The 13,034-nt window shown below is 50.5% G+C and overlaps 1 protein-coding gene across 1 annotated transcript in view; it reads left to right on the forward strand.

Annotated features, from left to right (window-relative positions):
* The window catches only part of LOC138299251 (butyrophilin subfamily 1 member A1-like), a 156,976-nt gene that overhangs the window by 76,382 nt on the left and 67,560 nt on the right, over positions 1-13,034 (forward strand). The window contains exon 4 of the mRNA XM_069237382.1: positions 2,091-2,375. Coding sequence (XP_069093483.1) covers positions 2,091-2,375 — 285 coding nt within the window. The remainder of the gene's footprint in view (positions 1-2,090; positions 2,376-13,034) is intronic.

A 13,034-nucleotide genomic window follows, 5' to 3' on the forward strand; every position in this document is an offset into this window, starting at 1 on the left:
AAGGTTGCATATTTGTTGTATGGGGCGATTAGAGTTGTGCCCTTACCATGTGTGTTCGCTGCTCTTATGCATACATTTGAGGTGAAAAGGAGAGAAGGATAGTTTGCTTTTGACTGATTCTAATATATGGATGGAGAGGAGTGTGTCGGTGCCTTGTGGCTTATGTGTGTCCTATTTTGGCATGAGATGAAGGCTACCAAACTTCAGAGGTACAAACCCAGTGCATCATGCAGTTAAAAGGCCTGTAAGTTTACTCAATCACCTGCAAAGTACCTTCTGTAGTAGAAAAATGTGACATGCACTTTACAGCTCCTTGGGGTTCACAAAGGTTAGGAAAGTGCTGTAGAAGTGCCAATATTATAATACAATGTAACTGTCCTGTTCATTTATGTTTTAGAGGAAACTTGTGTAACCTCTCCTTTGTAGTAGTAAGAGTGTGACAAGGTACTATTGCAGTGTATTTGTCAATGGGGAGAGGTATGCGAATGGAGCCATTCATCCCTATTTATCCTGACCCAGGAAGTCTTTAACTGACACCTTGCAAGTGGGCTGAAGAGATTGTGACACCACAGGGGATACAAGAAACAATTAAAACACAATGCGTTCTCTACTTTTGAAGGGCCTTTAAATGGCCTGTGAAGTACTTGAGTCCCAAACATACCTTAGATTAGAATCCTCTGTGTCACTGAAGCTGCAGCAGCCTCGGTTATAGCACAAGAGGAGGTTGGGACAGGGGAGCTGGGGCCCTTTTAGTGTAATGAGCGTTGTGCGTTTGGTTTCTGAGAAAGAGACATGCTGAATTTAAGTCAGCAGCCCCTGTAAACTTCATTTGTTTTTCAGTCCCCATGTTTCTAATGTGTTTAATGTTTAAAACGAATGAATTTAAACAGGGACAGCATCACAATCTCCTTTTAATCCTGGATCGTTTGTCCCCCTCGTCTCCCCCCCACCTTTATCCCTTGCGTCCCCCACCTCTGAAATCTAGGGGGGGGGAATAAACCCACACTTCCTGTGCCTATTGTAGGTCGTGCTCAGCACCAATCCAAAGTACCCAGTCAGGACATAACCTGCTCAGTAAAATGAAAAGCCTATGTGGAGGTGGGGGGAGCGTTACCCCCCCCACTCAGACGTAATCAAGGAGAATCAGGATCTAACATCCTGAGAAGCAACATCATCCACACAGCCAGCTGTGTTCCCCTGTGCTGCTTAATAGGTCACAAATGGGGACCAAATGTCCTTTGGACTGGAGCGGACCGGAATCAGGTCCCAGTAAGCATCCAGTTGCTTGTGGCAGTAAGTAGCATCCTGGAGCCAACGGGACATCCGGGGCACAGGGTGCATGCCCTAGTGAATGGCCATCCTACACTTTGCCAGCAGCAGCAAGGTCATTGTGAGTTTATGCATTTTAAGGGGAACATCCTTTATAAAGCCAAGCAGTGCTAACCGCGGCAACTGAACGGGCGCATAGCAGACGTCAGACTGGAAATGCTCAACACTAGGGCATTTCAATGCTAAATACAAAGAGTCAGCAGTGGACACAGCACAGGACACACAGCTTGCATCATGCACCAGACCCAGCCCATGCAACTGAGAAAAAAAGACATTTAAGATGGGCAGATTTAGAGTGTTGCTGATGTTGTGGACGCGCAGAAAGAGAGGCTCTCCATCTAATCTTGGGAACTACCCCGAGATCTTATCTCTATTTTGGATAATTTACAGGGCACTCTAAGCTTGTAAGAGTTATGTTTTAATTGTTACTATATTTATTTAAATTATTTATCTATTAATTTTAGTATATATTTTTATTTACAATTTATTTGAAGTTACACATTTCTTTTATTTTTTAGGTTACTAAATGTATGTTTACTTTTTTGTAGTATATATGTATGTTTAAACGTAGTTTTGAATTTTATGTAATTTCTAAAATGCATTTAAATGTTATATACTCCTACCGAGTATAAAGTTGATATTTTTGTCCTCATTTTCTTTTGCAGGAGTACTTTTTATATATCACAGTATTTTTACCCTTGATATTATGTTTTAGAAACTGAGAATGAGATAGGTTCTGACTGTTTTCTTCCATTCTCCAGGAATCGGCTCTAATCCAAACATCCATGTGGAGAGTTATCAGTCTGGTGAGATACGGCTTGTATGTAAATCAGAGGGTTGGTACCCAGAACCAGAGGTAATGTGGCAAAGACATGGTGGGGAGAGCTTTCCTCTAACCGCTGATCACCTCAACGCTCCCCTGCAGGATGGTCTTTTCCAGGTGGACAGCCCTTTACTGATAACTAGAGAATCCAGCAAGGACCTGTCCTGTGTTGTTCGCAACCGGTTCACAAACCAATCGAAGGAAGCAGTAATATCCATTGCTGGTGAGTGAGTTCAGATCTGGGTTACAATGCTCTGGGCAGGTTTCTCTGACTACAACAGCTCCTCTAGGAGCAGAGCCTAGTGCAGGTGTTTGTTTTCATATCAATGTCTGTGTTTGTATTCTCTATGTGGAGCCTGGCCCTGACATTCTGTTCCATTGCCATTCTGTGCTTCTCTGCCATATGCAGAGCCTGATGAGGGCATTTGACTATATCTTCAACACTGTGATTTATTGCCTATAAAAAGTCTAGTGCAGATATTTGGTTTCATCTCCATAGCAGTGCTAATATTCCATACTTGGAGCTTTTCACTGATAAATGTGGCATTTCCATGTCTGTACTTTTATTCCCTATGCAGAGGATCACACCAGTGTTTGATTTCATCTCGATCTCTGTGCTTTCATTGACTACCATGAGACTTTGTTTTCATTTCTATTTATGTGAATGTATTCTTTATGCAGAGCTTAGAATGGGCATGTGGTTTCATATCCATGCCTGCAGATTTGTTCTTTATGCAGAGCCTAGTGTGGGCCTTTGGTTTCATCTACAAGTCTGTGATTTCTTTCTATATGCAGTGCCTATCATGGGCATTTGGCTTCATCGCCAAGTCTGTGAACTTTTGCAGAGCTTGGCATCTGCATTTGGTTTAATCGCCATGTCTGTGAATTTGTTCTTTATGCAGAGACTAGTACTGGCACTTGGTTTCACCTCCATGTCTGTAAATTTGTTCTCTATGCAGAGCCTAGCATAGGCATTTTGTTAGAAATGGGGTTTTTGGTTGGCAGTCAGGTTACCCTCTGTCCAAGCAAGAAACCACACTCTAGTCAGGGTAAGTCACACGCAATTCAAAATTAGCCTGTGCCGACCCTCTGGTAGCTTGGCACGAGCAGTCAGGCTTAACTTAGAAGGCAATGTGTAAAGTATGTGTGCAATAAACCATGCAATACCACAATATAGCACCACAAAAATACACCACACAGTGTTTAGAAAAATATATAATATTTATCAGGATAATTGTAGGTCCAAACGAATAAAGAAGCAATGTGAAATTGTAGAGATCTCACTGGAAAGTGATATAAAGTGTGTTAGGTATTTAAAAAGCGAACAAAGTATTATTCAAGCACAAAGTACCTGGTTTGGAGTGGAAAGTCTCCGCAAAGGGGCCGCAGAAGAAGAGATACGTGGAAAAATAGTGTGTGCGTCGATTTCTCCCCAGCACACACGGACTTGCGCCGTTATTTTTCACGCAGGGAAGTCGGGCGTCATTTTCCGGCGCGTGGACAGTCTCTTTCTGTGGGTCGCGGGATTACCAGATGTCCCGGGGTCTGTGCGTGGATTCTCCTGCTTGTTTTCCAGCTGCGCGTTGTTCCGCGGGGCTGTGCGTCGAAGTTTCGATCTCACGGCAGGCGTCGCGTCGATTTCCCCTCTGGAAGTCGGCGGCGTTGTCCTTGCGAGGCCGTGTGTCGAAGTTCCGGTCGTCCCGAAAGCGTCGCATCAATCAGCGTCGGTGTGCGGCGTTTTTCTCGCTGCGGAGCAAGCTGTGAGTCGAAATTTTCGACGCACGAAGAGTCCAAATGAAAAAGAGAAGTCTTTTTGGTCCTGAGACTTCAGGGAACAGGAGGCAAGCTCTATCCAAGGCCTTGGAGAGCACTTTTGCAGCCATACAAGAGTTCAGCAAGGCAGCAGGCCAACAGCTAGGCAGCAGTCCTTTGTAGAAAGCAGTCAGGTGAGTCCTTTGAGCAGCCAGGCAGTTCTTCTTGGCAGGATGCAGCTTCTGGTTCAGGTTTCGTCTCCAGCAAGTGTCTGATGAGGTAGGGCAGAGGCCCTGTTTTATACTCAAATGTGCCTTTGAAGTGGGGGAGACTTCAAAGAGTGGCTAAGAAGTGCACCAGGTCCCATTTCAGTTCAATCCTGTCTGCCAGGGTTCCAGTAGGGGGTGTGGCAGTCTTTTGTGTGAGAGCAGGCCCTCCACTCTCCCAGCCCAGGATGGCCCATTCAAAATGCAGATGTATGCAAGTGAGGCTGAGTACCCTGTGTTTGGGGTGTGTCTGAGTGAATGCACAAGGAGCTGTCAACCAAGCCCAGCCAGACGTGGATTGTAAGGCACAGAAAGATTTAAGTGTAAAGAAATGCTCACTTTCTAAGAGTGGCATTTCTAGAATACTAATATCAAATCCAACTTCACCAGTCAGCATGACTTGGTATTACCATTCTGGCCATACTAAATATGACCTTCCTACTCCTTTCAGATCAGCAGCTACCACTTCAATACTGTATGAGGGCAGCCCCAATGTTAGCCTATGAAGGAAGCAGGCCTCACAGTAGCGTAAAAACGAATTTAGGAGTTTTACACTACCAGGACATGTAAACTACACAGGTACATGTCCTTCCTTTTACCCACACAGCACCCTGCTCTAGGGGTTACCTGGGGCACACATTTGAGGTGACTTACATGTGGAGAAAGGGGAGGTTTAGGCTTGGCAAGTACTTTTAAATGCCAAGTCGAGGTGACAGTGAAACTGCACATACAGGCCTTGCAATGGCAGGCCTGGGACAAGGTAAAGGGGCTACTTAAGTGGGTGGCACAACCAGTGCTGCAGGCCCACTAGTAGCATTTAATCTACAGGCCTAGGCACATACAGTGCACATTGCTAGGGACTTATAAGTAAATTAAATAGTCCAATCAGGTATGATCCAAGGTTACCATGTTTAAAAGGGAGAGAGCATATGCACTTTAGCACTGGTTAGCAGTGGTAAAGTGCACAGAGTCTAAAAGCCAGCAAAACAGAGTCCAAAAAGTGGAGGGAGGCAGGCAAAAAGTTAGGGGTGACCAGGTATAACATGTGTCCCCCGCAGCTGAAAGTGGGGAGAGCTACCTGACCTCCTGGGAGCTCTCAACGCTAAGGCGGAAGTATCTGGAGAGACCATCAGCATTGGCGTGGTCAACCCCTGGGCGATGCTCCACTGTAAAGTCCATCCCCTGTAGGGAAATGGACCACCTCAAGAGTTTTGGATTCTCACCCCTCATCTGCATGAGCCATCTGAGGGGCCTGTGGTCTGTCTGAACCCGGAAGTGAGTCCCAAACAGGTAGGGTCTCAGCTTCTTCAGTGCCCAGACCACAGCAAATGCTTCTCTCTCAATAGCACTCCACCTTTGTTCCTGTGGTAATAGTCTTCTGCTAATGAAGACTACTGGTTGGTCTGAGCCCTCCTCATTTAGCTGTGCTAAAACAGCCCCTATGCCATGCTCTGAAGCGTCTGTCTGCACAATAAATTCCTGGGAGTAGTCAGGGGCCTTGAGCACAGGGGCCGTGCACATGGCTTCCTTCAGAGAATCAAAGGCTTTCTGATAGGCCTCTTTCCAATTCACCAACCTAGGTTGTTTCTTGGAAGTGAGTTCTGTCAAGGGGGACACAATGGTACTATAGCCCCTGACGAATCTGCAGTAGTATCCAGTGAGGCCCAAAAAGGCTCTCACCTCAGTCTGTGTTCTAGGTGGTTGCCAGGCCTTGATAGTTTCAATCTTGGCCTGGAGTGGCTGCACCTAGCCACCACTTACTAGGTGTCCCAAGTACACCACGGAACCCTGCCTAATCTGGCACTTACTAGCCTTGATAGTCAGGCCTGCCTGTTGCAGAGCCTGAAGCACCTCCTTGAGGTGGAGCAGGTGTTCCTCCCAGCTGGAACTGTAGACAGCTTGTCGTCCAGGTAAGCTGCACAGAAGGCATCTTTACCAGCTAGGACCCCGTTAACCAACCGTTGGAAGGTAGCGGGGGCATTTTTCAGCCTAAATGGCATCACCCGGAATTGGTAATGGCCATCAGGGGTGGAAAAAGCTGATCTTTCTTTAGACCCCTCAGTCATGCCAATCTGCCAGTACCCTGAAGTAAGCTCGAACGTACTCAGGAACTTGACAGCGCCTAGCCTGTCAACGAGCTCATCAATTCGGGGGATGGGGTGAGCATCAGTCTGGGTGACTGAATTGAGACCCCGGTAGTTCACACAGAACCGGAGTTCTGGCTCCGCACCTGGGGCAGTAGCCTTAGGAACCAATACCACAGGGCTGGCCCATGGCCTACTGGATTTCTCAATAACCCCCAAAGTCAACATCTTGGAGACCTCCTCCTTGATGCTGGCCTTCACCTTATCCGACAACCTGTAAATTGTGTTCTTTACAGGGTGACTGTCACCTGTGTCAATGTCATGCACACAGAGGTGGGTTAGTCCAGGAGTAAGGGAGAACAGGGGGGAGAACTGCTGTAACAGCTCATAGCAGTCCCCTCTCTGGATTAGAGTCAGGGAGTCAGAAAGAATGACACCCCCCACTGACCCATCCCCTTCTTTGACAGCGAGGAGGTCGGAGAGAGGTTCACTCTCCTCTTCCATGCCCTCATCTGTGACCAGGAGCATACTGACCTCAGACCTCTCAAAGTGAGGTTTGAGCCGCTTGTGATGGAGGACCCTCAGGGGGTGCCTAGGGGTCTTGAGGTCCACTAGGTAAGTGGCCTCCCCTTTACGCTCCTTGATCTCAAAGGGGCCAGTCCAGCGGTCCTGGAGAGCCCTGGGCTCTACTGGCTCCATCACCCAAACTTTGTCTCCAAGTGAGAACTCAACTAGAGTGGCCTTCTGGTCATACCACTCCTTCATCACCTCTTCACTGGCCTCGAGGTTACTCTGGGCCTGCTTCCAGAAGCGTTGGGTTTGTTTGCGCAGGGCCAGCATGTAGCTGACAACATCCTGGGGATGTGACTGGGGAGCTTTCTCCCAGCCCTCCTTAACAATGCTTAGGGGTCCCCTGATAGGGTGACCATAGAGAAGAATCTCAAAGGGGCTGAACCCCACCCCTTTCTGGGGCACCTCTCTATAAACAAACAACAGGCAGGGTAGGAGGACATCCCACTTACGCCTCATGGCCTCAGTCAGGCCACCAATCATGCCTTTCAGGGTCTGGTTGAATCTCTCAACAAGCCCATTGAATTGAGAATGATAAGGTGTGGTAAACCGGTAGGTCACCCCACACTCATCCCACACAGCCTTCATGTATGCAGACATGAGGTTTGTGCCCCTGTCAGACACGACCTCCTTAGGGAATCCCACACGGGTAAATATTCCCAACAGGGCTCTGGTCACCACCGGTGCAGTCACTGTTCTCAGAGGGATTGCTTCTAGATTGCGGGTGGGATGGTCCACCAAAACCAGGATAAACCTGTTGCCCAAGGCAGTTTTGGGGTCCAAGGGACCAACAATGTCAATGCCCACCCTTTCAAAGGGGGTGCCAACGACTGGGAGTGGGATTAGGGGAGCTTTAAGCCGTTTCCCTGTCTTCCCACTAGCCTGGCAGGTGTGGCAAGCTCTGCAGAAGTTATCTGAGGCTGTCCTCATTCTGGGCCAATGAAAGTGGTTGTCAAGCCTGTCAAAGGTCTTGTCTTGGCCCAGGTGTCCTGCCAGGGGAATGTCGTGAGCCAGGCCTAGTAGGAATTTCCGGTAACACTGGGGGACCACCAGCACACGGGGTGCCTCAGGACCTGGAATCCTACGCTCACTGTAAAGGAGATCATTCTCCCAGTAAATATGGTGAGCGCCAGAGGCGTCACCTGCTGCGTGGGCTGTGGCCTGTTTCCTCAGACCCTCAAGGGTGGGGCATTCCTTCTGCGCCTTGCAGAATGCTGCCCCGGTTGCCCCCCCCCTCTACTTGCCAGCCAGCAAGTTCAGGTAGGTTACCCAGGTCAGCTATGTCCTCCCCAGTTGGCTCAGGGGCCTCCTCCTCCTCAGGGGCCTCATCCACCACCGTGGGAACATTGGAGGCGGGTTTCCCGCGCCTCTTGCCCTCCCTTTTGGCAGCTGTCTGGGCCATCTTTCAAGGCTCCAGACGCCCTTGACTCCCTTCCTGGGCAGCCATGGACCGTGTGGTCGTGCAGACCCACTCAGGTAACCCTGACATCTCCAGGTGAGATCTGAGCTCTACTTCTTTCCAAGCAGTATGCTCAAGATCATTGCCTAACAGAGAAGGGCAGGACTCACAGCTACTTTCAGTGTACCAGAGACCCCCCCCCCCACTCAAAGGGAACCAGAGCCACCGGTAGGTGACTCTCACGATTGTCAGCGACTATGACCTGGTGGAATGTATTAGGGACTATCTGCTCTGTTGACACCAGCTGACTCTTGATAGTAGTCATACTGGCTCCTGTGTCACGCAGAGCCTCTACCTTCTGCCCATCAATGGTGACCCACTGCCTGTAATTGGAAGTATTTCGGGGCATGTGGGCTTTGGGCACCATTTCTCTTTCTCCCAGGGACACTAGGGAAATCTCTACCTGCTCCCCAAAGCTATCTGGTTCCATCTCCCCCGAGCGCTCCACTAGTCAACCCAGGTGTCTGTCCGGTAGTGGACGGTGCCCTCTTGGAGCACTGGGGGTCGCCTTTATAGTGACCATACTGGTAACACTCTATGCATTTGGGGTTGGATTTCCCTCACTTATCATATGTCCCTGGCTTTTTCCCAAATCTGGAAAAGGAATGGTTGCCACCCCCTCCCTGGGAATTCTTTTGGGGGCCTTTTGAGAGTTCCTTATCTGTAAGTTTATCTACCCCCTCTTTCTTCTGTTGGGAACCCTGACCACCTTTGTGGGTGTCCCCCACAGGTACCTTTTTGGGCACTCTGGTGCTAACCCAGAGGTCCGCCTCCTCAGCAAGCTTCCTGGGATCAGTCAGCTTACTATCTACCAAGTGCTGGCGCAACTCTGTATAGGTAACATTGAGCATATGCTCTCTCAGAATCAAGTCATATAACCCTTTATAATTATCTACTTTGTTGCCCCGCACCCATCCATTCAGTGCCTTACTGGAAAAGTCAAAGAAATCTACCCATGTTTGTGTGGTTTGTTTGGTGCTGTCCCTGAACCTCTGACGGTATCCCTCAGGGGTCAGCCCAAACTTGGCAAGTAAAGTGGCTTTCTGAAGTGGGTATGTGTTTTGATCAGGTTGATCCAATGTGAGAAGTGTGTCCCTCCCCAATGGCGGCACATAACCCCACATAGCTACCCCCCATTGCCCTTCAGGAACCTCATGAGCCCTTAGTGCAACTTCATAAGCAGCTAACTATTTATCTATGTCATCTCCCACCACAAAACTGGGCACCACATTTTTGGGTATACGAACCTTCTTTTCTCCAGCAGGTCCTGTCTGTATGCTGCCACCATTATTGCTGGATTCAGACTGTCTCGCCTTGATCTCCAGCTCCTTGAGACTCAGTTCATGAGCCAATAACAGTTTCTTTTCAGCCAAGTCTCTATAAGCTGCAGCTTCAGCTCTTTCAGATTCAATCTGTTTGGCTGCTCTTTCAGCCTCAGCTTGCTTGGCGTCTCTCTCTGCCCTTCTTTCCTCCTGTTGAGCCTCAATTTTCAGTTTTGCCATTTGCAATTGGAACTCCATTTCCTCTCTCCTTTCCTCTGCGGTCAGGCTTTGCACAGAGACACTGCTCCCTGGTCTGGAAGGGGGCACAATTGCAGTGGTAACATCATCCACTGATAGCAACAAAACCTCTGAGGGGCCATTTTCTGGCTCCTCTTCTTCATCATCCTCCTCTAAATGGGCTTCTGCCCATGCCCCCAGCGCCACTTGAAAGTCCTCCTTTTTGGAGGCCCCTTGGGTGGGTACCCTCATTGCCCTGCAGAACCCTCTTAGCTGTTTGACCGTATATGTATCCAACAGGACTAGGTCAAAGTCTCCTACTTGAGACCCCGCCAGAGACATGTTGAATGAGGATTTAGTTTTTGAAAATTGCCAGGAAAAACGAATTTGCAAAAAAAGAGATAAAAATCAAGTTGATCTTCAACTGTGGGTAGGTAGTAAAATACTTAGCTACTGTATGTCACTGCACAAATACAAGTCCTATCCTCACCGCTGATCACCAATTTTAGAAATGGGGTTTTTGGTTGGCAGTCAGGTTACCATCTGTCCAAGCACGAACCCTCACTCCTGTCAGGGTAGGTCACACACAATCCAAAATTAGCCTGTGGCCACCCTCTGGTAGCTTGGCACGAGCAGTCAGGCTTAACTTAGAAGGCAATGTGTAAAGCATTTGTGCAATATATCATACAATACCACAATATAGCACCACGAAAATACACCACACAGTGTTTAGAAAAATATATAGGGGGTGATTCTAACCCTGGCGGTCGGTGATAAAGCGGCGGCCAACCCGCCAACAGTCCGGCGGTCAAAAAAATGCAATTCTGACCCTGGCGGGAACCGCCAACACAGCCCGCCGCATTAACACTCCGACCGCCACGGCGGAACAAACAAACAGCGCGGCGGTCACCGCCAACAGCCAGGCGGCAGACAATGTACCGCCCACCCTATCACGACCCACCAATCCGCCACCTTTTCCGGGGCGGGAGCCCCGCCGATAAAAACACGGCGGAAACAGACATTTTCAATGGAAAACGCTCACCTCGAGACACTCCACGCCGAATCCGGACAGCATGGAACCCGAATTGAACATCATACCTGCTCTCGTCTACCTGCTCATCTACCACGAGTACGAACTCCGGCGCAGAGGTCAACGGTGAGTACTGCACCTACGACACACGGGAGGGGGGAGGACGAAAGGTTACGGGCATACACATATGCGACCCCCCCACACCCCCAATATGTACACACCAATGCAGAGCAGGAAGTCACAGTGACACCACACAAACACCCTTTAAAAATACAATGACACAACCAAATTTGGAATAAATATTTATGTACAAAAAAAGCACCTGGAAATAATTGAGCAACCGTGAAAAATATTTACAAAAACCAAAAATATATACACATCAGTGTATCACTGAAGTAACAAGTCCTGCACATCCTACGAATCTAACATGTCCGTGGGCCAATGTTCTGCGAAACAAGGGCAAAGCCCACACACGAGACCTGAGTCCTTTGGAGAGAACACTGCAGGGGCATCTGATGTTAAAACTACAGGCACCTCAGGGGGAAGGGAAGGGGGGGCCACCACAGCCACATGAGTCCACGACGCCAGATCCACGAGGAGCCACCATGCCCACTGCACCATCCTGGGGAGTGCAAAGCCATAGTCTCTCAATGTCTCTACAGTGGGTGGGCTGCCCATTGCACCATCCTGGGGAGTGCAAAGCCACAGTCTCTCAATGTCTCTACAGTGGGTGGGCTGCCCACTGCACCATCCTGGGGAGTGCAAAGCCACAGTCTCTTAAGTCTCTCCAGTGGGTTGTTTGCCCACTGTACCATCCTGGGGAGTGCAAAGCCACAGTCTCTCAATGTCTCTACATTGGTTGGGCTGCCCACTGCACCATCCTGGGGAGTGCAAAGCCACAGTCTCTCAATGTCTCTACAGTGGGTGGGCTGCCCACTGCACCATCCTGGGGAGTGCAAAGCCACAGTCCATCCGGTGGATGACAGTCTCCACTGGTCAAGGAGGAGGCATGGTGGGCACAGTGAACCATAAACAGTGCCTGAGACGGCGGGACCCAGCGCAGCGGTGCATGACATGGCGATGTCCAGCGGAGCGGTGCCTGAGAGGAAGGGCCCAGCGGAGCGGTGCTTGAGATGAAGGGCCCAGCAGAGCGGTGCTTGACAGGAAGGGCCCAGCGGAGCGGTGCCTGAGAGGAAGGGCCCAGCGGAGCGGTGCTTGAGATGAAGGGCCCAGCGGAGCGGTGCTTGAGATGAAGGGCCCAGCGGAGCGGTGCTTGAGAGGAAGGGCCCAGCGGAGCGGTGCTTGACAGGAAGGGCCCAGCGGAGCGGTGCTTGAGATGAAGGGCCCAGCGGAGCGGTGCTTGAGATGAAGGGCCCAGCGGAGCGGTGCTTGAGATGAAGGGCCCAGCGGAGCGGTGCTTGAGAGGAAGGGCCCAGCGGAGCGGTGCTTGACAGGAAGGGCCCAGCGGAGCGGTGCCTGAGAGGAAGGGCCCAGCGGAGCGGTGCTTGAGATGAAGGGCCCAGCGGAGCGGTGCTTGAGATGAAGGGCCCAGCGGAGCGGTGCTTGAGAGGAAGGGCCCAGCGGAGCGGTGCTTGAGACGGCGGGGCCCTGTTCAGCGGTGCTCTTTTGCACGGCGGGGCCCTGTTCAGCGGTACCTGTCTTCACGGCGGGGCCCTGTTCAGCGGTGCTCTTGCAGTATGTCAAGGGAGTCAGACCTGGCCTGGACACCCTGCTCACTCGCCCTCCGACCGTGCTGTGTCAGGCCCCTTCGGGGAGTGAGTCCTGGGCCCTTTGGTGTCGTCCCTTGAAGCCGGGATGGGGCTTGTGGGGCCCTCCTGCTCCGCGCTCCTGGTGGTTGTCCTCTCCGCCCTGCTGTCCTTCCGCTCCTTAGATGGGGCTCTCGGCCCCTTGCCTCCCCTGGCTGCTGTGGCCGGTGAAGTGGCCGGAGTCACCTCCTTGGGGGCAGCCGTCTCTGTCCGCTCACGGCGGCCCTTCAATTTCCGGGTCCTCTTGCCTGGGGGGGGGCTGGCTGTCCCCTTGCTGCTCACCGAAGTGTTACTGCCGCCAAAGGGTGGACTCCACATGCCATGCACCACTTGCACTGTAGAAGTTGGGCTGGTGGTGGCTGAGGTGCCCTTGGGACTTTTCCCAGTTGGACGGGGTGGGTCGGGGGAGGGAAAGAGGTCAAAATTGGAGAGGTAATATTTCTTGGGACCAAGGTA

Source organism: Pleurodeles waltl, chromosome 6, assembly GCF_031143425.1.
Source record: "Pleurodeles waltl isolate 20211129_DDA chromosome 6, aPleWal1.hap1.20221129, whole genome shotgun sequence".
NCBI lineage: Eukaryota > Metazoa > Chordata > Amphibia > Caudata > Salamandridae > Pleurodeles > Pleurodeles waltl.